The 25087-nt window shown below is 38.0% G+C and overlaps 1 protein-coding gene and 1 long non-coding RNA gene across 3 annotated transcripts in view; one reads left to right on the top strand and one right to left on the bottom strand.

Annotated features, from left to right (window-relative positions):
• The window catches only part of BTBD16 (BTB domain containing 16), a 40558-nt gene extending 24529 nt beyond the window's left edge, over positions 1–16029 (bottom strand). For both annotated transcript variants that reach the window (XM_034436377.3, XM_034436375.3), the window contains exons 1-10: positions 15733–16029; positions 13774–13840; positions 11465–11624; positions 8425–8545; positions 7299–7375; positions 7057–7200; positions 6392–6517; positions 4785–4899; positions 2664–2733; positions 751–881 (exon numbers count right to left, since the gene is read on the bottom strand). In XM_034436377.3, coding sequence (XP_034292268.2) covers positions 751–881; positions 2664–2733; positions 4785–4899; positions 6392–6517; positions 7057–7200; positions 7299–7375; positions 8425–8545; positions 11465–11624; positions 13774–13840; positions 15733–15839 — 1118 coding nt within the window. In that variant the 5' untranslated portion in view covers positions 15840–16029. The remainder of the gene's footprint in view (positions 1–750; positions 882–2663; positions 2734–4784; positions 4900–6391; positions 6518–7056; positions 7201–7298; positions 7376–8424; positions 8546–11464; positions 11625–13773; positions 13841–15732) is intronic.
• LOC117676692 (uncharacterized) lies at positions 12262–13971 on the top strand. The gene is made up of 2 exons (XR_004594468.3): positions 12262–12352; positions 13794–13971. It is a non-coding gene; the product is annotated as an uncharacterized LOC117676692 (long non-coding RNA).
• Positions 16030–25087: the final 9058 nt, after the last annotated feature.

Genomic DNA, 25087 nt, shown 5'->3' with positions numbered 1-25087 from the left:
GACCAGTTTGACTCTGCTGTACCTCCTTTCTCCTTAAGCTCTATATCTTTACAAGTAAGGTAGTTAACAGCTACCTATATAATTATGATATCTCTGCTAAGGGAAGATTAACACACACGGGTTCTTTGCATTTTATGCTGCAACGCCTGCTATTTTATATTTGCTAAAACAGTGCTTGCATTTTACTCCATTACAATGTAGTCCTTGATTAATGATGATGATAATTAGGACCAGAATTTCCACTGGTAAGCAATGTGGTTGAAAGGCTTAATGTCACATGACTGCGTTGCTTAGTGATGGCAATCCCAGCAGTCCCCAGTGCCGTTCCTTGAGGATAATGGGTCACTAAGTGAGCCGCCAGGTTTTAATAATCAAAGTCAGAAGGGAAGTTGATAGGAAGTTGTAAGTCCAAGGTGGCTTGCACCAGGTCAGCAGGCAGGTAAGTCATGCCCAGTTTAACAATTTCAGGTCCAGGGTGGCTATTTCTGGATGCCAGACTGTGCATGAGAAGCTATGCATAATTTTAGGCCTGGGGGTGGGGGGGCTTGCTGTCGGGTGGGGATGTGTCTATAGGTTCTTGCATCAGCATGCACAAGTGATTTCAGGCCTGGGGGTAGTTGCTGCCAGGCAGGGGAGATTTACTGGAACAACTTGCAACCTTTCTTATGTTATCTTGATGGACCTTTACTCAATCTAAGAAGGCCACGCCTGCATTCAGGAACCCCTCTTTTTAACTAAGTACTTTCTGACCTTGGAGATTTAAGCACTTTCTGTAGCAGCTCCAGTGGCAGGTTCCGCAGACATATCTGTGAGCCAAGCTGTGGGACAAGGTTTACCTCAGTCCATCTTTCACAGATAGTGATCAAGGAAGGTTGCTTATACTGTTTCCAAAATGGGGAGAAAAAGAGAAGTTAATGAAACTCTGAACTCTAGAACCATCTTGTGGCAGAAACTGGAAATTAAACCACTGAATCTACATTTGAGTGGAGACAAAAAAAGAACATTCATTTCTTTTTGGATGAAATTTTAACAGTTCCAAATCTAATGTTATAAAATGAAAGTGCAACTAAGACATTTAGAATTGCACCCAGGAAGATTTGCAGATCTTTGTTGAGTTTGCGCTAAGTTTCTGTACTGTATGTGAAAAATATCTTTTGTTTTCAATTTCTAAAGAATTCGAAGATCAACACTACAACCAGAGATCTGCAGAACTGGTTGGTTTCCATCCTGGAGATACACCCAATTTATTCAAAAACTGTTTCCAGAAACCTCCTTCTTGAACAAGTAAAGGATCTGTTACAAGTAAAGAATCTGTTCATTGAACAGATGGGTGCAAGTTTCATTAAAACCCAGTAAGAGGCAACCAACTGATGAAGAAGGAGGGGGGGAAATGAAGTAGAGAAATCAGTTTATTTATTTATTTATTTATTATTTATTTGTCAAGCATATATAAGACAACAGGTAAAAGTATAAACAGAATTTGAATACATGAAAAGAGTAAGAGTAAAAATAAAAAGGAATATTAGGGCAGGGACGGTAGACATGCTGGTGCACTTATGCATGCCCCTTACAGACCTTTTAGGAATGGGGTGAGGTCAGGGGTGAAATCCAGCAGGTTCTGACAGGTTATAGAGAACTGGTAGCGGACATTTTGAGTAGTTCGGAGAATCGGTAGCGGAAATTTTGGGTAGTTCGGAGAACTGGCAAATACCACACCTCTGGCTGGCCCCAGAGTGGGATGGGAATGGAGATTTTGCAATATCCTTCTGCCAGGAGTAGGGAGGGAATGGGGATTTTGCAGTATCCTTCCCCTGGAGTGGGGTGGGAATGGAGATTTTGCCGTATCCTTCCCCTGCCATACCCACCAAGCCATGCCCACCAAGCCACACCACATCCACCAAGCCACGCTTACAGAACCGGTAGTAAAAAAAATTTGGATTTCACCACTGGATGAGGTCAACAGTAGACAGTTTAAGGTTAAAATTTTGCGGGTTTGGGGAAGAAACCACAGAGTCAGGTAGTGCATTCCAGGCATTGACCACTCTGTTACTGAAGTCATATTTTCTGCAATCAAGTTTGAAGCGATTCACTTTAAGTTTGTATCTATTGTGTGCTTGTGTATTGTTGTGGTTGAACTGAAGTAGTCATTGACAGGTAGGACATTGTGGCAGATAATTTTATGTACTACGCTTAGGTCAGACCAAAGTTGGTGTAGTTCTAAGTTGTCTAAGCCCAAAATTTGAAGTCTGGTGGCATAAGGTATTTTATTGTGGGTAGAGGAATGGAGGACTCTTCCCATAAAATATCCCTGGACTCTCTCAATTATATTTACATCTGATATGCCGTGCAGGTTCCAGACAGATGAGCTGTATTCGAGAATTGGTCTAGCAAATATTTTGTATGCTCTAGTTAGTAGTACAATATTACCAGAGAAGAAGCTACGCAAGACATTTTAATTGTCTAGCTTAGGTAAACATGATGTCTACCTAAGCTAGTTCTAATTACCTATTTATTTATTTACAATTTATTTACCTAATTGTTTCAGATCATCATCACAACTACACAAAAACTTGCACAAATATAAGGAAAGCAAAATGTGCCTGTTAAGACTAATATATATTCGCTTACTACTTAAAAGAAAAACCATTAAATTTGCAGCTCACCTTGCAGCCTGCAGTATAATACCTACAGACATTGGTAGGACAGATGCTTCTTCTCATGACTTGGATGCACCTGGGCAGAAAAGATTGAGCTATAAGCAAGAAGAGAGTTAAGAGGAGAACGAAAAAAAGGAAATGAGAAATACAAGTAATCTTTCTAGCCTTTGGCTCTTTATAAGCAAACCAGATGCATTTTTGCAAGTCACAGAATTTCTTTAGCCCCTGGGTGGGAAATTCTGGTGTGTGTTTCAGTGATTCTTCAGAGAATCATGTTGAATCCTTTCTCTTCATACCCAGTTTAGCCTAGCTCACTCTGCAACATTTATCCTCTCAAGGGGCATAGCAGACTACTGTTGCGGGGAAACAATATTTGTTTACCTCATGTTTAATTATACAATTCTCTCAGGGACAACATGGTTTGCTTTTTGATCAAATACTTTATCTCTCTGTGGGACGAGTAAGGCTGGTCTCTCCCTCCCTCACCCCCAGTCCAGTCAGACAAATAAAAATGGCTCCTCTGGAGTTCTTTGTAGTCTCTTGGCAAAAAGTAGTTATTTAGAATTGCTGGCCAACTTGTCTGAATTTTTTATAAAGGTCATTTAGGGACAAGACAGAAATGAAGGGAAATCAAAATATTCTGTGTCTTTAAAACAAAATTTAAGGGGAAAGAGAAATTAACCCAAGACATCACATCAAGACAGAAATTAAACAATAATTCCTTCCTGTTCCCTTTATTAAAATCCCCAAGCAACGGAAAAACAATTATTTATATCAAAATAAATAGCAACTTTATGATGGTGAAACATCCATGGACGTGTTTTAAAAATTTTGCCCGAATACTACAGTAGAAACCTGATACAATGTTTTTCACCATCTAAAATAATTGTTAACATTTTTTTTCAAGACTTAATTACCCAGTCTTTCAACTATCATTCTACACGATGCACCTACTTTCAAGTTTATCTTATGAAAGAGAGAAGACAGAAGAATTGTGCACCAGGCACCACCATTGTTTCATCACAAAATGTTTTTGCATAAATGGGGAAACTTGCAAGTTTAAGATTGCCTGTCAGTGAATGTTCATTCATCTTACCACTTCTCTAGCAATTTAAAGCAGAAGTCCACCAATGTTTTAAAAATTTGTTTAACTACTGATTTTTTTTCCAAAATAAGGAAGTCAATTTTAGAGTCAAATTTTATAAAGCACATTTAAAACTATACAACTTAGATAATTCATTCAATGTTTCCAGACTGGCAGAGAACATGAGCTTTCTCCAACCTGGAAGCATTCAAATGTGTCGGATATCTCTTAATCCCAAAAGAATTATAGGAGCATGATCATTGGTGGTACTCCATTGTGGTTAGAAGTTATGAGAGATAACTTTGAACATATTTGAAAGCCTGCAGGTTTAGTGAAGTCTGTGACATCTGCTTTACAATATTACTAGAGAAACAATAGTTTAGATCAGGTATGGGGAATCTACAGTTCTCCTATACGGAATTCTGCAATCGTCTTCAAGATGATTCTCTGAAGAATCACTGAGACACACTTCCAGAATTTCCCACTGGGTGGCTAAAGAAATTCTGAGGCTAAAATGCATCTGATGGCTGTTTCCTTGTAGAGACTCAGCTTGGTGACGGTGCTGGCCTAGAAACCAAGAGATCAGCCCTGCTTTCATCACAAAAGTCAGCTGGATGATTTTGGGCCAGTCACTCTCTTGGCCCAACATTCCTCACAGGGTTTTTGTTGTGGGGAAAACAGGAAGAGGAAGAAGTACTGTACATGTTTGTTCCCTTAAAGTACTTCTAAAGTAATAAAGGTGGGATAAAAATCAAATAAATAAATAAAATATTGCTGAATTTCTCTTTTATCTTCTGTGCTGGTAGATAAAAGTTCATCAAAATTTAGGAAGCCACAAGTTTTCAATTACTGACCTAATTACCCTTGGCATTTAAATATTATTTAAACAATAAATATTGTTTAAAACACAGTTTGGGATAGACTTTGGCTGATGAAAGCTGACATCCCACTCAGAACATTTTTGTAATAAGAGGAGTGCCTTGGCATAACTCACTCCCCAAATCTCAAGCAAATTATATTACAGTATGTCATAATCTACTTACTTTTGGAAAAGGCTAGGGAACTGTAACACTTCCGCTGCAGCCAGAATTCCTAGAACATCTTCTTCATTCACTTCTGATTCAGAATTGTACATGTTCTTGAGTGCAACAGCAAAGGCTTCATTGTATCAACAGAATATGCCAATAAACACATGGTTATAAATATAATAAGATGTCAGCATTACCCCTGCTCCTGAACAGAATATTTACTCAGATTACTATACAATGTCCATGGAGATTCTCAATCATCCAGATCATGGTTGTCTTAAAACTGGTGTTTTTTTCCCCCTTCAAAAGGCAACAGGACTTTCTTGGGTTTTTTTCTTTGAAAAAAGAACTGAAGAAGCTTTTGGATGAAAAGTGAAATGTTTTCAAAGAAAAAAACCAAGACAGTCCAGTTGCTTTTTGGAAGAAAAAGCACTTTTGAAATTACTAATGAACTATCACTATACACACATTAGTTGCTCCCATCACCAATGATTTTAAACAATAGATGGGTTGCTACCAGTTAAGCAATAATGGGTTGCTCCCCGTTCACCCAGATCGGGCGAACTGGTAGCGGCAGCAGGAGTAGGCTCTGCCTACCCGCCCGGATGCTTCTGCGCATGCGCAGAAGCATTGCACATGTGTGTGAGCACACGTACACCCACGAGGAAATTGGTAGCGACAGGTTTTGAAACCCGCCTCTGAATAGATGGATACCAAGAATGCTTTTCTCAGTCACCCATGCATTCTGGATCAAAGTAGATTTTTAAAAGGATTGCTCAGCATTTTTGATATCTAGGGAACACAAAACAGTACAGACTGTTGCAAGACATAAAATACAAGTAGGCCCTAAGCTCAGTATAGCTGTTTCCATGCAAGAAGTCTAAGGAACAGATTGAGTCAATTCCTTTCCAGTTATTATTAGTCTCATATGTTTGTCATCAGGATAGAGATGGGGGAGTCATATTAAAGCTGTATCCATGTAACCAGCAAAGTTAATGATCACAGATGGGATTTTTTTTTTGCTTCCAGATACAGGTAGTCCTCAATTTACAACAGTTCATTTAGTGACCATTTGAAGTTACGTCATCACTGAAAAAAGCGATTTATGAACATTTTTCATACTTATGACCGTTACAGCATCCCCATGGTCATATGATCAAAATTCAGCTGCTTGGCAACTAACAAGTATTTATGACAGCTGCAGTGTTCCGAAGTCACGTGATCCCGTTTTGCAACCTTCTGACAAGCAAAGTCAATGGGGAAGCCAGATTCTCTTTAAAATTCTGTTACTAGCTTAATAATTGCAGTGATTCACTTAACAACTGGGGCAAGAAAGGTTGTAAAATGAGGTGAAACTCACTTAGCAACTGTCTTGTTTAACAACAGAAATTTTAGGCTCAATTGTGGTCATAAGTTGAGGACTACCTGCATTTATTATTTTTTTTAAGTTTTTTTTAAAATTAGTTTTAAAAGGTTCTAGAAGATGAAGTGGGAAAAGATTTAAAAATTACTAACCAGTATACTACAATGAGAGATATAACCTTTTCCCTGATACTGGCCTGTGAAACATCTTAATATCTATGGCAAACAGTCAATTTATAGAGTAAGATAGTTTGTATTACCAAACCGAGTGACATCTTGATCAGTAATATTCAGAGCAATAGTGACTTTTGGCAATTTTTCCTTCTGTTGGCAGAATTCATCAGGCTTATGACCAGTTAGTAGACAGCACTTATAACAACGGGTTTCTGCCAAAAACATTGGAAACACAGGAAGTACGACACTATAAAAAGGCAGCACACTTGGCCTATTCAAGGCAACAGTAAACAGAGAAAAATGTCTAAATCATTTATTTTTCATTAATACATTTTGCCCACTAATATACTAACAGCTTAATATCTCATGATAGTTTGTTATTAATTTATTAATTAATATTAATTAATAAATAATTAAATAGTAATTTATTAATTATTAATTCATTAATTGTTATTTTCAAAGAACTAAACTATTTTCTAAGATTTTCTATCTTAGAACATCTTGATTGCTCATATAGAAGAGGGAGAAATGTAAAAATACTATAGGCAAATACCAACCCTAATTTAACTCTGATTCCAGCTGGAAAATATGTCTATAGATTTATGACTTAGAGTCAGTAAGTCTCCATGAAATTTTCTGGCTGTAAACCATTGTGAATCCAGTAAAGTAGAAGATGCCATATATTAAGACCTCAGTGTCTTAAACACTTCTATAGACATATAAAAATAAATTTTGGAACATCTACCAATACCTTTTCTAGATTTCAATACGCTTCTTGTGTTTGGGGAGTAGCTATTCTGTTCTGCTTCAGCAAGAAGTTGTGAAAGGACGTGGGATTTAAATAAATACATTCGGTGAAGTTCCCATTCATAGCCCAAACAGTCCAAAGTTACATCTGAAGAGAGAGATGGAAGCTAGTTAAAAGCCATAGCTAGTTCTCTGGAGATGAAAAATCAGTCATGCAGTTTATGTCTCTCAGTTCAGAAGGCTTACCTGGTTCCATGCCTTCTGTGATCTTCTGTGTATAAGAAAAAAGCATCTGATTGGGCAATCTTTGGCGGGAGAATGTCCTTAGTGGAAAAAGAATGGATGATGAAACCATGATTTCAATGCACTTAATTTAATTAAAAGCCATAATTTATATAAATTAAATTTCCCAAACCAGAGGAATCAGGATTGCAATTGTGGGGGTCGTGCTAGCAGGGAATTTAGAAGATACAGACTCAAGACATCTGGAAGATTGGACTTAAGTGAAAAATAGTAATATTTTTGATCTGAACTTAAATTACCCATATAAATCGAACCAATCAATAATAAATAAATAATGCAGTAATAATTACCAAGTGTAAAGTGACCTATATAAATCTCTCTGGATATGAGAAAATCAGCCCTATGAGTAGTAAGATTATAGGAGTATAGTAGCAGTTGGCTAAATATGTATCTATGTGTATCTATATGTATCTATCTAAATATGTAAATATGTGTTTGTAACTTAATGTGCATCTAACATATACTATATACATAATAAACTGATTTTCCAACTTTGTTTCCACCAATCAATGAGAACCAATGGTAGCTTACTTTGAAACTAACCCAGTAACTAATGATAATTTTCCACATACAGTTGCATATTTTTCAGCCAAATGCATGTATTATGTCAAATACATAATGATGTATGTACATGCCATTATGCGTTTTGGGGACATCTTTTACATGGGTGATGGACACTCATCAGTGTTTTTCAAACTTGGCAACTTTAACATGTGTGGATTTCAATTCCAAGATTTCTCCAGCCAGCAGGAGTTGAGATCCACACATCTTAAAGTTGCCAAGTTTGAAAAACACTGACATATGAAATTTTCCCAACTTTCTTCTGCCCGTGTTTCAAATTCCAAAATGTCTATTTAGAAGAGCAGAAGTTTGGAAATGTTTAGCAATATATATAAGCAATATAAGGAAGTATATTCTTACTACTAAGCATAATGGGACCATATTTTTTGTTTGCTTGCATATGGTATATTACCTTCTTCAGCATCTATAGCCAGAAATAAACTATTAACATTTTCCATATTGAAGCATTTGGTGTAGTGTTATACTAAGAACTACTTCTGGCTCTTACCTGGGTTTGGGTTTGATTTGGGACCGCATATGTGAAAAAGATTGGCCAATAGATTCATCGAGAAGTTCTGCACTTGTTTTCCAGCCCCCAAATTCTTCCCCCCAAGGCATAGGGCTATCAACTGGACAGTTGGAAAAAAAATGCAAGGAAGGATGCCAGTAACTATAAGGTAGCACCGATACTTACTGTGTATGCCATTAATTCAACTGTATGATATAAAAGGGAGAGGCACTTTTGTTTCTTCAACATTATACCATTCTCTTTGCTAACAGACTCCTTAAGTTTGCTTGCAGATAGCTATCCATTGATGAGAATGGATGGATTTTTACAATACGATGAACCATGAACATTTGATTGTAATTCTATTTTATTGTTTTCTAGAAATATTTCTGTTTTATAGTTTTTAAGGTTGTAAGCTGCCTAGAGTTCCTTCAAGCCAAAATAGGCAGCAAAGAAATCTGATATATTTTATGGTTCCCCACTTGACATGCAACTCAAGGAAGTATGTCATTTAAATGACAAATATTTCTACAAAAATAAAATATAGAAAATAATAAAGCAAGCAATTCAACAAAACAATAAATCTTGACAGGTTCACAAGACCTTCTGACCCAACACCTGGGGGAGAAAACTAGGTCCTTAGCACCTTACATAAGTCAGGCAAGCAGGATCAGGGACATCTCAATCTCCAGGAGGAATTCTGTTTTATAGGGCAGGAATTTGATATTCTTAACTGAAAACACAATGATCAAAATGAGTTATCTGAACACAGCCATTAGGACTGGTCTGTAGATGTGATTCCTGTTTTCTACCTCATTTCAAATGTGTAGTCAAGCAAACATCCCTAGTTTCTCATAATACTTTATTTCTATAACCCTTATTATTCCTAGTAAATTTTTTGCTCCAGCTCAGGGATATCTGCAACATAAAAAGGGCCTAGGGTTCAAACACATGGTTGTGGTTACTATCTTGACTTCTTGGACCACCTCAGTGCAATACCAGAATTGGATATAATAATCCAAGGGTGATTTGATCCCTACAAAGTACAATTGAGCAATTAGGTCCCATTATTTTGAATTAATGCTTCTATTGCTGCATTCTATGGGTCCATTGGCCTGGTGCACCCATATGTTTAGTTATCCAGTAAGACCTCTAAATTCTTCACTCATGCATTACATGAGATCTCCTCAATCCTGTACTGTTATTTCTTGTCTTTGTTTTCCTTTTCTGATGCACCTATTCTTGCCACATTAACGTTCAACTCTGTTAATATCATTGTGAGTTGTTATGAATTGGGTGGCCTTGTAAATTTAGATAAACAAAGGTGTCCCTTAAGGTGTTAATCAGCTCCCCTAGCTTGACAATTATCTGTACATTTAATTCAGTTCCCCAAATGAGTCCCAATTCTTTTGATTAGCACAAGGCAGAAGATGAGCCCCAGGAACATCACTTGATACACAACCATTTTATAAGAAGCCATTGGGTGAACTTGTTCAACCAGCCGTGAATGTACTGAATCACTCAAGCCCACTTTATCCATGTTTTCACAAGACCATCATATGAGACTCCCTGGCCTTTTACTGAGATCAGGTTATGCTATGTGCACAGCATTCCTTTGGTTTTTCTAATTAGTAACTCTGTCATAGGATGCCTGATAATGTGGGCATTCTTTTCCCTGTGCTCATAGATGCAGGCCTTGACAGTCTGTTCTGATAATTTGCCCAGCACAGAAGTTACCGGTAAATGGCCTGTGGTTTTCCGATCCTCCTTTCTGAACATCTGGTCTTAAGTTGATCTTTTATAGTTCACTGGCATTTTTCAAAATGTATTTAATTAGAATGACACTTTCCACTAAATCTTTATAGGTAGTCCTCAATTTATAATCATTCATTTAATGACGGCTCAAAGTTACAACGGCATTGGAAAAAATGACTTATGACCAGTTTTCACACAGATGATTGTTGCAGCATCCCCAAAGTCATTCGATCAAACTTTGGGAATTTGGCAACTGGCATGTATTTACAACAATTGCAGTATCCCAAGTCATGTGATTATCATTTGCGACCTTTCCAGTCAGCTTTCAACAAGCAAAGTCAAGGGAGGGGGGAGCTGGATTTGCTAACAAAACCGCATGTTTTGTTTAACCCTGTATTTATTCATTTAACAACCGTGGCAAAAAGATGGTAAAACAGGGTGTGACTCACTTACCAACTGCCTTACTTAGCAACAGAAATTTTGGCCTCAATTGTAGTCATAACTCAAGGACTACCTGTATATCTTTTACTTCTCTGCTTCACATAGTACATGAACCCTTGCATTCATAACTTGTTAGCAAATGATGTTGTGACCCCGACTCCCGAGCCTATCCTAACAGAGGACTCAGAAGGTGATGGGGAGGAACTGATAAGGCCTCCCTCTCCAGGACCCTCCTCTCTGGCAATGCCTCAGGTTCCATCCGAAGGCCAAGAGGAACAGCCTGGAATATACCAGGATGAAAGCATATCGGAACAACAACAGATAGGGAGCAAGGATGATGAATCCTGGCTTGATCCCAGGCACATCGGAGGGAGAAGAGTGCACAGCAACGAAAGAGGTGTGGGAGGGCCAGAGATTGAGCTGAGTCACTGAGCCACACCCCACAAGGAATAAAGGTGGGTGTGATTGCTCTTCAGGCTTTGTGACGGTCAAAGTTAAAAAGAGAGTCACATCGCATTACCTGAAATCTGGCTTGTGCATATTTTGGATTGGACCTTGGCTAATTCTTGCTTCGTGGATTATTTTTTGCTACTGAACCGGACTGAGGAGAAACTCTCTCTCTTGCTGACTGTGAGTGAAAACTGACTTGGCAGGCATTTCACAGTTTACTGCCACTCTTATCTGCAAGGGTTTCTAGTCTGATTGCTTAATAAAATCTTGGCAGGCGTGCCTGGTTGTGTGTTTGCCTACGTGGAGAAGGAGAACAGAACAAATGAAGGGTAAAACAAATACATTTCTTATTCTGGAATTTGAACCCAGGCAGTATTTCTAGTTATCACCTTACCTGTCATTATTCTAATCAAGTTCTTATGGAGGCCATCTTGTTTCGCTTTAGCACTCTGTGAAATTCCTAGTAAGTCACAGGGTAAACTGAATGGAAATTGCCAGCGATTGGTGGGTCCTGCTTGATTGCGGAAGAAACGTGGTTTCATGGGTCCTGAAATCTTATACAAAAGCATTTTTAGCCCATTATCCCCTCAGCATTTTATCTAAAGAGATTGATTGCCTGCTCTATCAAGGAAATAATTAGGCAATCCAAATTTCAGAGGCAATATTGTTAGGTCATAGAAATAAAATAGTGTGTTGCTTCTTGCCTTTATTTTATTTTTTTCTTTAGATAAACTAGTTGTCTGTCTTGGATCAAGTTGCTGGATTAAGGGCCATTCAGATATCTCAATCTACTTCCCCCACCCCTCATGCTTCAGCAATGACAGATGGAGATAATGACAGTTGTCGGCCAATTTTTTCACTGAAGAAAAATTGTAAGTGAATTCTTTATAATATTGTTAAACAATTCTCTATGAGACTACCAACATTTTTTGAAGGGAATCTCTGGTGTGTTTTTATGTATAATGGCTTTCATAATAACACATCCTTCCTCTCACTCTAAAGCAAAAGGAAAATGAAATCTGAGCCAAAAATTCTCAGTGATAATTTTTGTAAAAATGGGTGGGTGAAAGGCATTGGGAGGCTAGAGGTAGGCCTTTGTGAAGCAACAAAGACACATCTTGACAAGGTGATTTAGCTGTAAAAGTGATGCAGCATTTTCTGAAGGTACCCAGTTTAGGTGATACCTTTTGGTGTGGTTAGGTTTTCCCTCTAATCCATCAGACTGGAAATAGATCATCTGAGGAATGAGGCTATAAGAGTTCTAATTAACAGTTGTTAGAAGGTAGGTTGGCAATGCAACACAAGCAATCCAATGAATACTCTAATCTCGAATGAGAAATCTATATATAGGCAATTTATGGCAGTAACACCCTTAACCATTTTCTTGAGCTTCTTTATCCAGAAGGCAAGAGGCTTGCCTCTTTTGTAAAATCATGGCAGTTTCCATCTGTTCATTGTTATTTCTTTTGTCGGTGTGAAATATAATACTTGCAGGATTATCTAGGATGTTCATTTCAAACACATGCTGGTATCTTCCTTATGTTGTTTGAGCTTTGTCTGCTATAATGGTAATGTGCATTCCAGTTCTTAACAGGGAAAAGTCAACTATAAAATATTACTAACCTATGCAGCTGTGTGTGGGAAGTTAACAAAAAGTTCATCTAGAAGGAGAAATAAATAGGAAGGAACAAAGTACAACTTGATGGAAGGTGAGATAAGAAAAACTGGTTCATATATCATGCTAGCCGTAATATGATTTATTTTTGGCTAAGCATATTGTCTGAACCCAGCAACTGTGATTTATTAAAGTAAACATAGTTAAGCAACCATGGCTTAATATTACATTATTAATATGGTCACTAATCTCAGTGACAAGAAGCAGGTCAAGAAATACAATGGACAAGCACACACAAAAACTAAAGGTACAAGTGAAAGAAACAGGATTTCATGAAAATCTCCTAAATGTAAAGCAAAAGGTTCTGTAATGTTGAGGGAATGAAGCTTAAAATGTAGGGGATCTATCAATCAAGGAATTGAGAACTGGGAGCAAAAAGATGGTGTAATGAAGTAGTATGGCAGAGCTCTACTTCCAATAGAATAGTTAACTGAGGCACAGACACTTGCAGCTTAGCTTTTGCTAGTAAATCTTGTTCATACATAGGAATAATATAGAACCTTTAGTTCATGTAAAATGATTGTGCAATTATAAATATCATAAGGCTTTTAATATCTGAATCAAGAAATCCAGATAATCTCTGGATCAGGGGTGGGTTCTACTTACCTTTACTACTGGTTCGCAACAGGATCGTGCGCGTGCCTTGCTTCTGCGCATGCGCAGAAGCTTCTGTGCATGCATAGATTGCTGATGATGACATCAGGTGTGGTGGGTGGAGCCTCGCACCGGTTTTGCTACCGGTTCTTGCGAACCGGTCTGAACCAGGGTCAACCCACCACTGCTCTGGATGGTATTGTATACACAATTGCATTGTGGCCTGTACACCTCAGTTTATAGCTCTAATGGAAGAATCTCAGGTAAGTAAGGGGTCATGACTGTTTCTAACAGTCCAGGTAAGGCAGTCCTAAGAAATGAGTAATTGAATTTTAGGAGGTTACAATGTCATTAACTTAATTTGGAGCACGTATTCTATAACAGTCAGTGTCTCATTTTCTTTCGATAGCATTGCTACCAGAAATTACACTTACCTTTGCTATTTCTTTCTCAGATGGTGAAAGTCCTCCCAGAGATACAAAGGGAGCTGATAGCAGATAACTAAAGGTTAAAAAGTATAATCAATGCCATACCAAGGAAAGCTGCACAGGTGAAACTCTGCCTCCCTCTCAAAAGGATACAATTCTTTTCTTTATATGAAGTACAGTATCCCATGGAAAAACAGGTGAAAATGTTGTCCTCTGCTCTTTTAGTATCATGTACTTTATCTTACCTGATAGTGGGGCATTTGCTAAGTAGATGAAAACAGTATCTTGTGAGGAGTTGACCCAGGCATCATGACAGATATCATGAGACCTCTTTGTCTTATTCATTCTCTTAAGGTGCTTCGCCCTCTTGCGGCATACAAAAGCCTCCCCAAAATCTCTCCAAAGCTTGCTACCAAATTATAATTTTAACATGTAATTGTTGGAAGAAATGTCCATCTGGGTTCAGTTCCAAGTGGGGAGAAAGACACTGGAAACATGGAAGCTGTTTGGAAAGATGGTTTAATGGTGGACAGGACCACGTGGTTCGAGATCCTGGGCAATCGAACACATGGGTGAGAGAGAGAGAGAGATTTATACCCTCTCTTGGGCCCCACCTTGGAGCTTCCTGTTCCTGTGTAAGGGCAGGTATCCTGATTGGTTGTCAGACTCCCATGGGGCCATGTAGGGGTAACTTTGTAGGTTGTCTTGAGTCCAAAGCTTGGTTGAATCTTGCTGGATGATGAGGTAGTGAAGCTAATTCTGAGGGTGAAGGAAGGAGATGAAGGGGGGGGGGAGGGCAGGGAGCTGCAAGGAGCTGCTTTGTCTTTAAAAACATGTTTCTTCTTTTCTCATCTAGGGAAATATAATATTCTGCCTTTTTAATATTTCCTAGAATATTTCATTCTTCTAGGACAGAGGTCTTCAAACTTGGCAGCTTTAAGACTTGTGGACCTCAACTCCCAGAATTCTGGGAGTTGAAGTCCACAAGTCGTAAAGTTGCCAAGGTTGGAGATCCCTGGTCTGGGGAGCACAGGTCTCAAACAGGAAGTGTGGCCTCTGGAAGGAAATAGGAAGGAAAAGCTCTGGGACAGTGTTCCCAAGACTGGCTGAGGCATTCTGGTAGTTGAAGTCCACATATCTTAAAGTTGCTGAGGCTCTACAGAGGTGGGACACTATGGCCCCATTATGACTTGTGGACTTCAACTCCCAGCATGGCTGGCTCAGGAATTCTGGGAATTGAAGTACACAAGTCATAAAAGGGCCATAGTTTCCCCTTCCCACTGCTCTAAAACATAATCCACATCCTATGAAATGCCTGGAATCTTGTATCACAGCCTGTCCCAACTTGGTTCTCTTCAGTGTGTTGGACTTCATTCCCCATCATCCTTAGTCACACTATTTAAAACTAACGGGATTTACAGCCGAACACTCTGGAATGGTATTAAGTTGGAGAAGGTGGATCTGCTAACAGACATGCTAGAAGCAAATATAGGTAATCCTCAATTTACAACAACTCACTTAGTGACTGTTTGAAGTTACAATAGCACTGAAAAAGTGACTTATGACTATTTTTTGACACTGATGACCATTGCAGCATCCCCATGAGTACGTGATTTACATTCAGATGCTTGACAACTGACTCATATGTATGACTGTTGCAGTATCCCAGGGTCATGTGATCACTTTTTACGACCTTCTGACACGTAAAGGTAATGGGGAAACCAGATTCACTTAACAACCATGTTACAGTGCTAATTTAATAACTGCAGTGATTCACTTAACAAATGTGGCAAGAAAAATAATAAAATGGGACAAAACTCACTTAACATATTTCTCATTTAGGAACCTAAATTTTGAGCTCAGTTGTGGTGGTAAGTTGAGGACTACCTGTACCAAGAAGCAATTCCCTTTGCCATCCACTTGCCCATTCCAAACTTATGTTTGGATGTATCAGCTTCTACTTACTGACATGCTGTTTTATCGGAAGTTGTGGTTTCAGGAACAAAGGAAGAGATACGAAACAAGTCTACATGATTCTTTCTTTTCCCATAAAAATGCTTGTAGTGAGCCATTTACAAGAAGTTCAAAAATGCTACACTAGTCTATTGTTAATACTCAGGTGAAATAATTAAGAGCTGCTGAAGAAAAACTCCTTGGCCCCTTCCAAATTTCTTTTTAGCACTCTCCTTCAAAAGAAAAATATGTCCAGCATCAATATAATAAATGAATGAGAGGGTCCACATAGATATAAGCCAGTATTGTGACATCTTACATCACAGTGGCATCACAATACAGCTTCAGCAGTTCTCTCTTTTCTGATTCAAAGCCAGGAACAAAGTTACCACCAAATAAGGTCTCTAAGGACAGGCATCTTAGCAAGATGATGGATATTGTTGGTATACAAATAGAGAAAAGTACACTAATTATCTCCCTGTTGCCAACAAACAAATAAATAAGCAAGCAAAATAAAAACTAATGGTATGTATTCTTTTTTAAAAAAATTCTCTCTCTCTTTCTCTCTCTCTCTCCCCACAAACACACACTAGTAGCTCTACTCTCTATAAGCATTAGCCAATTTCCTGTTCAGGGTTTAATCATTTGCTAAACATTCCAGTTACATACTCTCATTTTAATCTCCCTTTATGCCTATCTGATCGCATTCAGTAACCAAACCTTTTGTGTATATGCACAAAAATTCCCTAACTCAACACTAGGTAAAGGTAAAGGTTCTCCTCGCACATACGTGCTAGTTATTCCCGACTAGGGGGCAGTGCTCATCTCCGTTTCAAAGCCGAAGAGCCAGTGCTGTCCGAAGATGTCTCTGTGGTCATGTGGCCGGCATGAATAAATGCCAAAGGTACACGGAACGCTGTTACCTTCCCACCAAACGTGGTTCCTATTTTTCTATTTGCATTTTTTAGGTGCTTTTCAACTGCTAGGTTGGCAGAAGCTGGGACAAGTAATGGGAGCTTACCCCGTTATGCGGCACTAGGGATTCGAACCGCTGAACTGCCGACCTTTCGATCGACAAGCTCAGCATCTTAGCCATTGAGCCACTGTGTCCCAACACTACTTTGTCTAAATTAACAAATTTAATTTAGCTCCTGCTAGAGCAAGGGGCTGGACTAGAAGACCTCCAAGGTCCCTTCCAGCTCTATTCTATTCTATTCTATTCTATTCTATTCTATTCTATTCTATTCTATTCTATTCTATTCTATATGTGCAATAAACCTTTTTTCATACGTTTATATATTTCCAGCAACCTGCTGAGGAGCAAAAATCTGGTCTGTACAACCCTGTCTGACGTAAAGCCACGCTGCACTTCCCAATTTTGCATTATTGCCATTTCTGACCACCTTTAATCAGAATGCTGCCAAACCTACTTCTGGGAAACTTCAATGAATCCAGGGGTGGGTTCTAAATATTTTTACTACCCGTTCTGTGGGCGTGGTTTATTTTGTGGGCGTGACTTGATGGTCATGTGACAATTATTTAGGATTTAGCAGAGGTACTGGTTTACCAGGCTTTTAATGCTTGCAGAGTTGTACTGATCTACCCATTTATTTTCTCAGGCACTGGTCTACCCATTTATTTTTGCAGGCACTGATCTACTCATGTATTTTTGCAGGCACTGGTCTGCCCATTTATTTTTGTAGGCACCGGTCTACTCATTTGTTTTCTTTTAACACTGATCAGCTGTAAGGAGGCCCTTTGAAGCCCTGTGGCAAGAGTTTAAACAGTTTTTTTCCCTCTAGCCATCAGCTGGGACTCAGGAGGCAGCAATAGATTGGGAATGGGGCCAAATAAAAGGTAAGAATAATGTGGGGGGAGGGGGGGAGGGGGGCAGAACCGGTTCGGTGATGTCATATCGTCACCGCTACCGGCTCGGCGGAACCGGGCGGAACCGGGAGGAACCCACCACTGAATGAATCCCACTGTAATTTTTATGTTCACTTTAGTTTTCCCTTTGCAGAACAGAACAAGGACATTAGTACAGTTGTCAGGCACAGATCCAAAGTTGCAGTGTTCATGTACACATCCTATTTTCTTGGTATTATTCCAGTTTTAATATTTGGGCTGCTATTCTAAAAGCAGACAATGACGTTTTTCCCCCCCCATTTCTCCAAATACCCTTTTCATCTTCAGGTTTACCATTTGTGAAATTTTCTTATAGCTTCCCTTTCCACTATCTTTTTCTTGAGTATTTCCAGGATCATACATTTGAGTTCAACCTTTCAGTGTATCATTCCTGTACAATTCTCTAAAATACTCTTTTCGGCATTGTCTCGTTTCAATTTCATCCCAAATAATTTCATTTTTAAAAAAATTTCATCCACTCTGCCGGAGGTGCCTTGTATGCTGGCTTAGAATGCATGCATGTACACTACAGAAATTTATTAATGAAGCAACACTGAATCCAGTGATGCTTATATCTGAATACATGTAACCATATTCAGATAGAAGTATCACTAGATTCAGTGAAGCTGTGCACTTGCACATAGATTGTACACTTTACCACTGCATGAGATTTAATTCACATACATCTTTTTCCCCACTTTCATTTTCTCTTACTGTTTAACAGTGGCAACAGATGAAAAAAGAGGCATACTGGCATATTCCTATCAACAATATGAATCTAACTTTTTCAGTCATTGGCCCAAGGAGCATGTCTTTATAAGAAAGTAAATGGGATTCAGTAGAGTCTCTATGCCACTTCTAGGCGAGTGTAGAACATTTCAGCTCCTTTGTGCTGGAACTGATGAATGTTCTAAGTGATCTGTGATGGCATAAAGGTGTCTGATAAATCTTTTCAATGAGCAATAGGAAAATGCTTCCAAAGTGGTAACCATGCCTTGTCTAAAGATGTAAGCTCTGATTGGCAGTACAATCAGTACTAAGGGAACAGGCTTGCTTGGATCAACATTGATATATAGTAGCACTTCCCTTTTCTTTTTCTGTTTTAATTCTTCTAAGTATTCTTTCTTTTATCCTAAAACAGCATTTACCAAAAAAAAAAAAAACCCACCCTAAATTCTTAGGTTTGAACTCAACTAAAGACTCTCAGACACATAACAGCACACAATTAGATAATAATCTTTATTGCACACTAGGAAGCAGCCACCCCAAAAATCATTTTTCGGTCTTTAGTCAACATGAAAGTATAGTTTCCTTTTTATAGCTTAGAGTCCAATTCTGGTGCTTCTTTCTCCTACCTCTCCCACCATCGTTTGATAGACTTTTGCCCTACATTTCTTGGGCTTGTAGCTAGCTGACTGTTGGTTGTTGACCTAATTAACATCTCTGTCCTGAGAATATCTCTGGTTTGCAGCTTAAATTCCACAGAGAGCCAAGATGTCAAAGAAGTTGATCGGTGATTATCTACTCATCTCTTTTCTTGCTCCTATTAATTCTCTTAAACCAAGAAGAAACACATTGTTGCATATTGACTACATTTTATTCTGCCCATTCTTTTAAGTTAATAACATCATAACATACCAGTTATTAATGAAATGGCTACAGATTTGTTAAATATTTTGAACAAAGGAAAAAATAGATGCTAAATATATAATACAATATAATTCAAGTATATCAAAGGAATAATATATATAGAAACATTCACGATAAAGAGCTGTGGACTAGTTTTGTGGATATACTTTAGATTAAATTCCCACAACTGGACTATTCTCTACTGTGGTTGACAAGTTGTAATTAAATGGATCTGGCACCAATGTTCTTTCATCCTACCAAGAATATCAGTTTTGTAGTTAAGCATAATTGGCATTCCTAGGGCAACAATTTAAGAAACCCAGGGTAGCTTTGGAAATGAAACTAAAGCTTTCATTCTGTGCATACCTCTATGGAAATTATTCTCACTGCTTTCAAATAGACTTAGGTTAGAATTAGGTTACTTGATGGTTCCATAAGAGAGATTATCAAAAATGTTCAAACTGAGATTCAAGTACTGATTCTCTAACTGAGATTTATGATCCTGGTTCTGTAGTGGGAAAATACCTTAGTAGAACCTAGGACATACAGCATGTACATTAGTAAGTGTAATTGGTTTTAATTTTTTTTTAAAAAAATAATATAGTATAGTAGTTTTGGGTGTTGGATTAGGATAGAGGGGTGCAAGTTTCAATCCATGTGTCAGCCAAATAATTTTATTAAATAACTTGTATCAGTCTCTCTTTTAACCTAATCTATTTTACAGAACTATCTGGGGACATAGGCTCTTGAAAGAAACTTGTAATATACGTCAGTAGTGTCTCCTGTTTTCAGGATCACTTCACACTTTTTAAAATAATATATATCAAGGGTTAGAAAAACACATTCCAGTGACAACAGAGTTAAGATGAATCAATAAATGATATCCATGGATCTTAATACTGGCAAAAGTAAGTATAAAATGACCCAGAAATTAGTCCAAAAATAAGTACATACATAAATATGATGGATTAACTTTTGCGGAATTTGAATTATTTGGATGATTCAATGAAAGATGAATGTGGAATAGCTTCTGTTGGGAGAAAAACATAAGCAGAGAGTAATTCCTGTTTTTCCATGGTGAAATGCTTGCTGCATATGCATAATGTTATCTGAACTGTACAGTGTTTAGGACATTGGGACCAAATCTTCCATTTGGTATTATTATAAAATTAATTTTAAAAGGATAATAGCATAATCCCAAATGTCTGTTCTAAGTACTTTGAGGTCAGTAAGAAAAGTCTTAGAAAAGCAGATGGGACTGAGGTCTCATAAGCCTGTTGATGGAAACTATGTCAATTTATTTTTTCAATTTATCCTTAGTAATAATCCAAGATAAAGATCTGTTCCCTTCTCAGTCATGTTTTGTCGTTGGATCCACTCAATGCCCCATGCCTTTAATTTTCTTCTTCAGAGTAAAGTAGTTTTAAATATGCAAAGGATGCCAAAGTAGTCCATCTATAAAATCAAGCACTATAACAAATTCTAATTCTTTGTCTTATCTGGATCTTTTGATCGCTTCTTCCTTGTTCAACGGGATTAGAAATTTCCTCTGAAGAATTGCTATTATGATTATATTTATCAAATTTCAAACAACATCACTTAGAGTGGCATTTGTGGGATACAGTTAAATCAAAAGGCTGTTCATACCACAGCTGTTGGTTGGTCTCCGCAAGCAGTTGCTTTGTTTACTAGATTAATAGAATAAATCTGAATAAAGAGAATAAACCTGATATAAAGCAGGATGCCTGTGAAAGTATGAGCATTGAGGGCCCCACCCACATACCAGTGTCACTGCCCAAATCATGGCACTTTGCCTTAATGTTCATACATATATTACAAAAGTTAACTGTGGTGAAAAAAAATCTTTCAATATACAACTGCACATACAATCTAAAACCCTGACTCTGCAAATTCTAACTTGTAGACCACAAGCATTTAATTTTCTGACAGCAGATGCTTAAATGTATTGGGTGAAAAAGGAAAACTAGTTGCCGGGAACTCCCTCCCTTTTCCTCTAATGTCTTGATTCAATGTATGGGCATTATAAAGGGAAAAAAAAAGTAAGCAGGACCGGTTTTTAAGTCACATGTTTCTTCCAGTGATAATTAATATCATATCTGCAGATCAGTTCCGTACAACCTTGTCATCTTCTAATTACACAGACTCTTCTATTTATAGCATTTTTCCTGAATCGAAGCACGGTGAGTTTCTCCAGGGTGTCCCCTGAATTAGATTATGGGATGTGTGCTGTGCTCACAAGGCTCCCTCCTGTCCTCCTCCTGTCCGTGGAATTTCAATATAGCTTGGAAAGTTGGGTTTTGCAGTCTTCTCTCTATCCCTTTTTCTGGCTTGAGTGTATCAGTTCAGATTAAACAGCAGGTGCCAGAAGGCAGAAAAGACAAAGAGAGAGAAGTAACCCATTGAGAGAATGTTTCTGGAACCCAGACCTTTGGCATTGCAATTATTTGAGTAGCAGCAGTAAACGCTCACTCCAGGAGCTTGTGAACTTCCCCTCCGGGCTCGGTCACAGAATGACCTATATGAACAGGACTTCATAATACCACCTAGAACAGATTCAGAGATAAATCCAAGATATTATACCGTCTATGCTTATCTGCTCCTTTATCTTATTAGCCTGAATTAGAACATCTTGGCTCATCGAAGTGCTTATCTGAGGGATGGACAGTTCCAGGAAGAAATAACTTTAAGAACATTTTGCCCTTCTCTTGCATTTTGTTTGATTTACATCAAACACAGATGCATCTGTACAAAACTACAAACCTTTTATTATTTAGAAAAAAGGTAGAACCTTCCATGCTATAGGAAATGTGCCACTGGGCTACCTATAAGCAGAAATCCCTTCTTGCTAACTGAAATTAACCACTTATTTATTATTCATCAATTTTAGCATCAGACAAGTCATTTTTTTTATTACAGAATTATTTTTTATAAAAAGGGGAAACGGTGAATGTTCTATCCACAGGCAGCCTTACATCTAATGACTGTTCAAAAGGTATATCTGGAATTTGTCAACAATGCTAATGATAAAATATGAATGCTGTCCAGTTTTTATATTACGTTCAAAATTTGATTTGCTTTCTTGCTCTTGAGCCAACAACAGCCATACTGACAAATTTTTCTGCCGTTTGACACGCTTTGAATTTAGCCAAGGTTAATCTTCAGATGGTTGTCATTATAGAATACTTACTTGATTGCCCTCTGATGATTGCACAAGCATCAGCATGTCCTGGGCATTGCTCAGAGCCTTGTTGGTTACACTCCTCATTACTTGCACCTGCACACGTATAGCACTGCAGCCCTTCACCTGATATTATTATTATATACATAAAAAAGAATTGCTTTATTTGCAGTGAAAACAAATCAGCTTTGATTCTATCTACCAGGAGGCAGTTTTAACTACAATAAAAACATCCGATAACAAATAATGTAAGTGGTTTCAATTATTTTACAGAAGGCGGTTATGGTTTCCACTTGATGGAAGAACAGCCTCGCTATAAATATTTTAAAACTGGATATATTTCCAACATTAACTCTCAATAAATAAATAAAAACTTCCATGTTCTTGAAAATTCAAAATGGCATCATGCAATTCTTTGTAAAGTTCAATCTAGAAAAAAAAGCACAAAACACTAAACCCTAATCATGTAAATATCAAGATTTCAACAGGATAACTGAACTTCTTTTCTCTTTTATGTCTATAGTTATGAATTCTGAGGAAGGAATTTAGACACTCAGCCACTACAGACCTTAAGTAACAAAGTCTTGGTTCCATATTTCATTTACAAGTTTGTGTGTGCACACAGGTGTAAAACTGTAATTAAGAAACAGGAGTTTGCTCCAAAAAGAAATGTTAATTTATGTTTAAAATAATTGAAGCAATCCAGCTAGACTCCTCTTGAATCTCAAAGACGGAAAAGAAAACACCAGGAGAAAGTAATTGGTCATTAACTATTTTAAGCTACCTTACAAAAGCATTATTATTATTTGTAAATCTGGAATGTTTAGATCCTGAATTATGCTAAGTGAGAGAAGAAACATGGAGCAAAATTACTTACTTTCTATGGTGAAAAGAAAGATGAGAAGGACGAAGCTATTGAATGGCTTCATCATGGAGAGCCAACAAAAGTATTGTTAGACAAAACAACTGATTGTCATTTACGTCCTAATGCTTATTCAGCATAGTTAATCCTCTCTAGAGGATCATGTAGGGGCTAAATGGTGCAGGGTATACTGTAATCTGTTTTTTTCTGGCTATTCTTCAAGTCAGATGTACTGTATTCCTTCATATCTCTAGCATTCTCAGGAAATACTTTTTATCAACTATCTAAAAGGGAACATCTCATCTGTCCAAACACCCATGTTCCACTCACCATTTCCTAAAAACAATGGAGTACTAATTGGCATTTTATGGGACTATATCCATAAATGTTTTCAGATAACAATTCTTAGTTTGTTGAGCTATTCAGTACGTAACTGGATTCTAATAGATCAGCCAATATATGAGAAGTCAGAAACATTCCTGTTCATTTTCTACTAAATGTAAAGCTATTGTGACAAAATCAGCTATCGAATTCATCATCCATTTTACTGCCTTATTGTAGACTGAGCATTAAGCTCACATATACTCCCCTCTAGTAAGAATGAACACTCCATTTGTAAATCATGTATCCAAAATCAAATTATGGGAGAAGTTGTAAGATGCATCAATCAATCATAGGCTTCTTCAGTTAGTTCAAGCCAAACGTTAATACAACTTTCAAGGTCAGTTGCATTGTGCAAAAGTTGCTCTTGAAGCCAGTTAAAGCTCAGGAGATGAAACAAGGATTTTTGCCCCCCCCCGCCCACTTTTCAATGTTTGTATCAATGATGTGGTGAGATGTCTAAACAACCCAAATTTCCATTCCCCTAAACTAGGAGATCACATCATAGTCCTATTGCTTCACACAGACAAAACTGTAGTTCTTTTCAGGACATTAATTGGCTTTAAATGAGATCTGAGAACTTTGGTCCAATATTGCAACAATAATAATCTGGCAATAAGCTATCATAAAGCCAAGATTATGACTTTTGCCAAAAGGTTGAAGCTCTGGTTATGGGGCATAAATGGCCACAAAATAGAATGAGTGACTAGCTTTAAGTATTTAAGAGTAGTCATGCATGCCTCTGGCTTGAGGGAAACTTACTATGAATATGCCCCTGCTATTGGTCAAAGATCCACCAATGCCGTTCTTAATTTTTTTTCCAATCCAAGAGAGAACATTATGTTCTAGCGGTATTTAAGTTCTTTCAGCTAAGCTTCCAGTCCAGGTCCTTTATGGATTCTGGTCCCCACCCCACCCCCCACCAGCCTTGTGTTTCACCTCTCTGGAGATGGTATGATCCAAATTCTTCAGAGAAGCTCTCCAGATCCCACGCTGTATCTCAAATGCACATCTACGATTGGAAACAAGTCTGAACAAAGTTGAGTCAAGACTATGCCTAGCTTCTATAAACCTTTGGTAAAACTCAACTTCTGTCTTCAAGGCTTAGCACCAGGGGTGAAATCCAGCAGGTTCTGACAGGTTCTGGAGAATTGGTAGCGGAAATTTTGAGTAGTTTGGAGAACCGGCAAATACCACCTCTGGCTGGCCCCAGAGTGAGGTGGGAATGGAAATTTTGCAATATCCTTCCCCCAGGTCTGGGGAGGGAATGGAGATCTTGCAGTATCCTTCCCCTGCCACGCCCACCAAGCCATGTCCACAGAACTGGTAGTAAAAAAATTTGGATTTCACCACTGCTTAACACCATTAATTCTTCAGGACAATTTGCAATC

Source organism: Pantherophis guttatus, chromosome 6 (assembly GCF_059756535.1).
Source record: "Pantherophis guttatus breed Tessera chromosome 6, ASM5975653v1, whole genome shotgun sequence".
Taxonomy (NCBI): domain Eukaryota; kingdom Metazoa; phylum Chordata; class Lepidosauria; order Squamata; family Colubridae; genus Pantherophis; species Pantherophis guttatus.
This window is presented reverse-complemented; position numbering and strand designations above follow the sequence as displayed.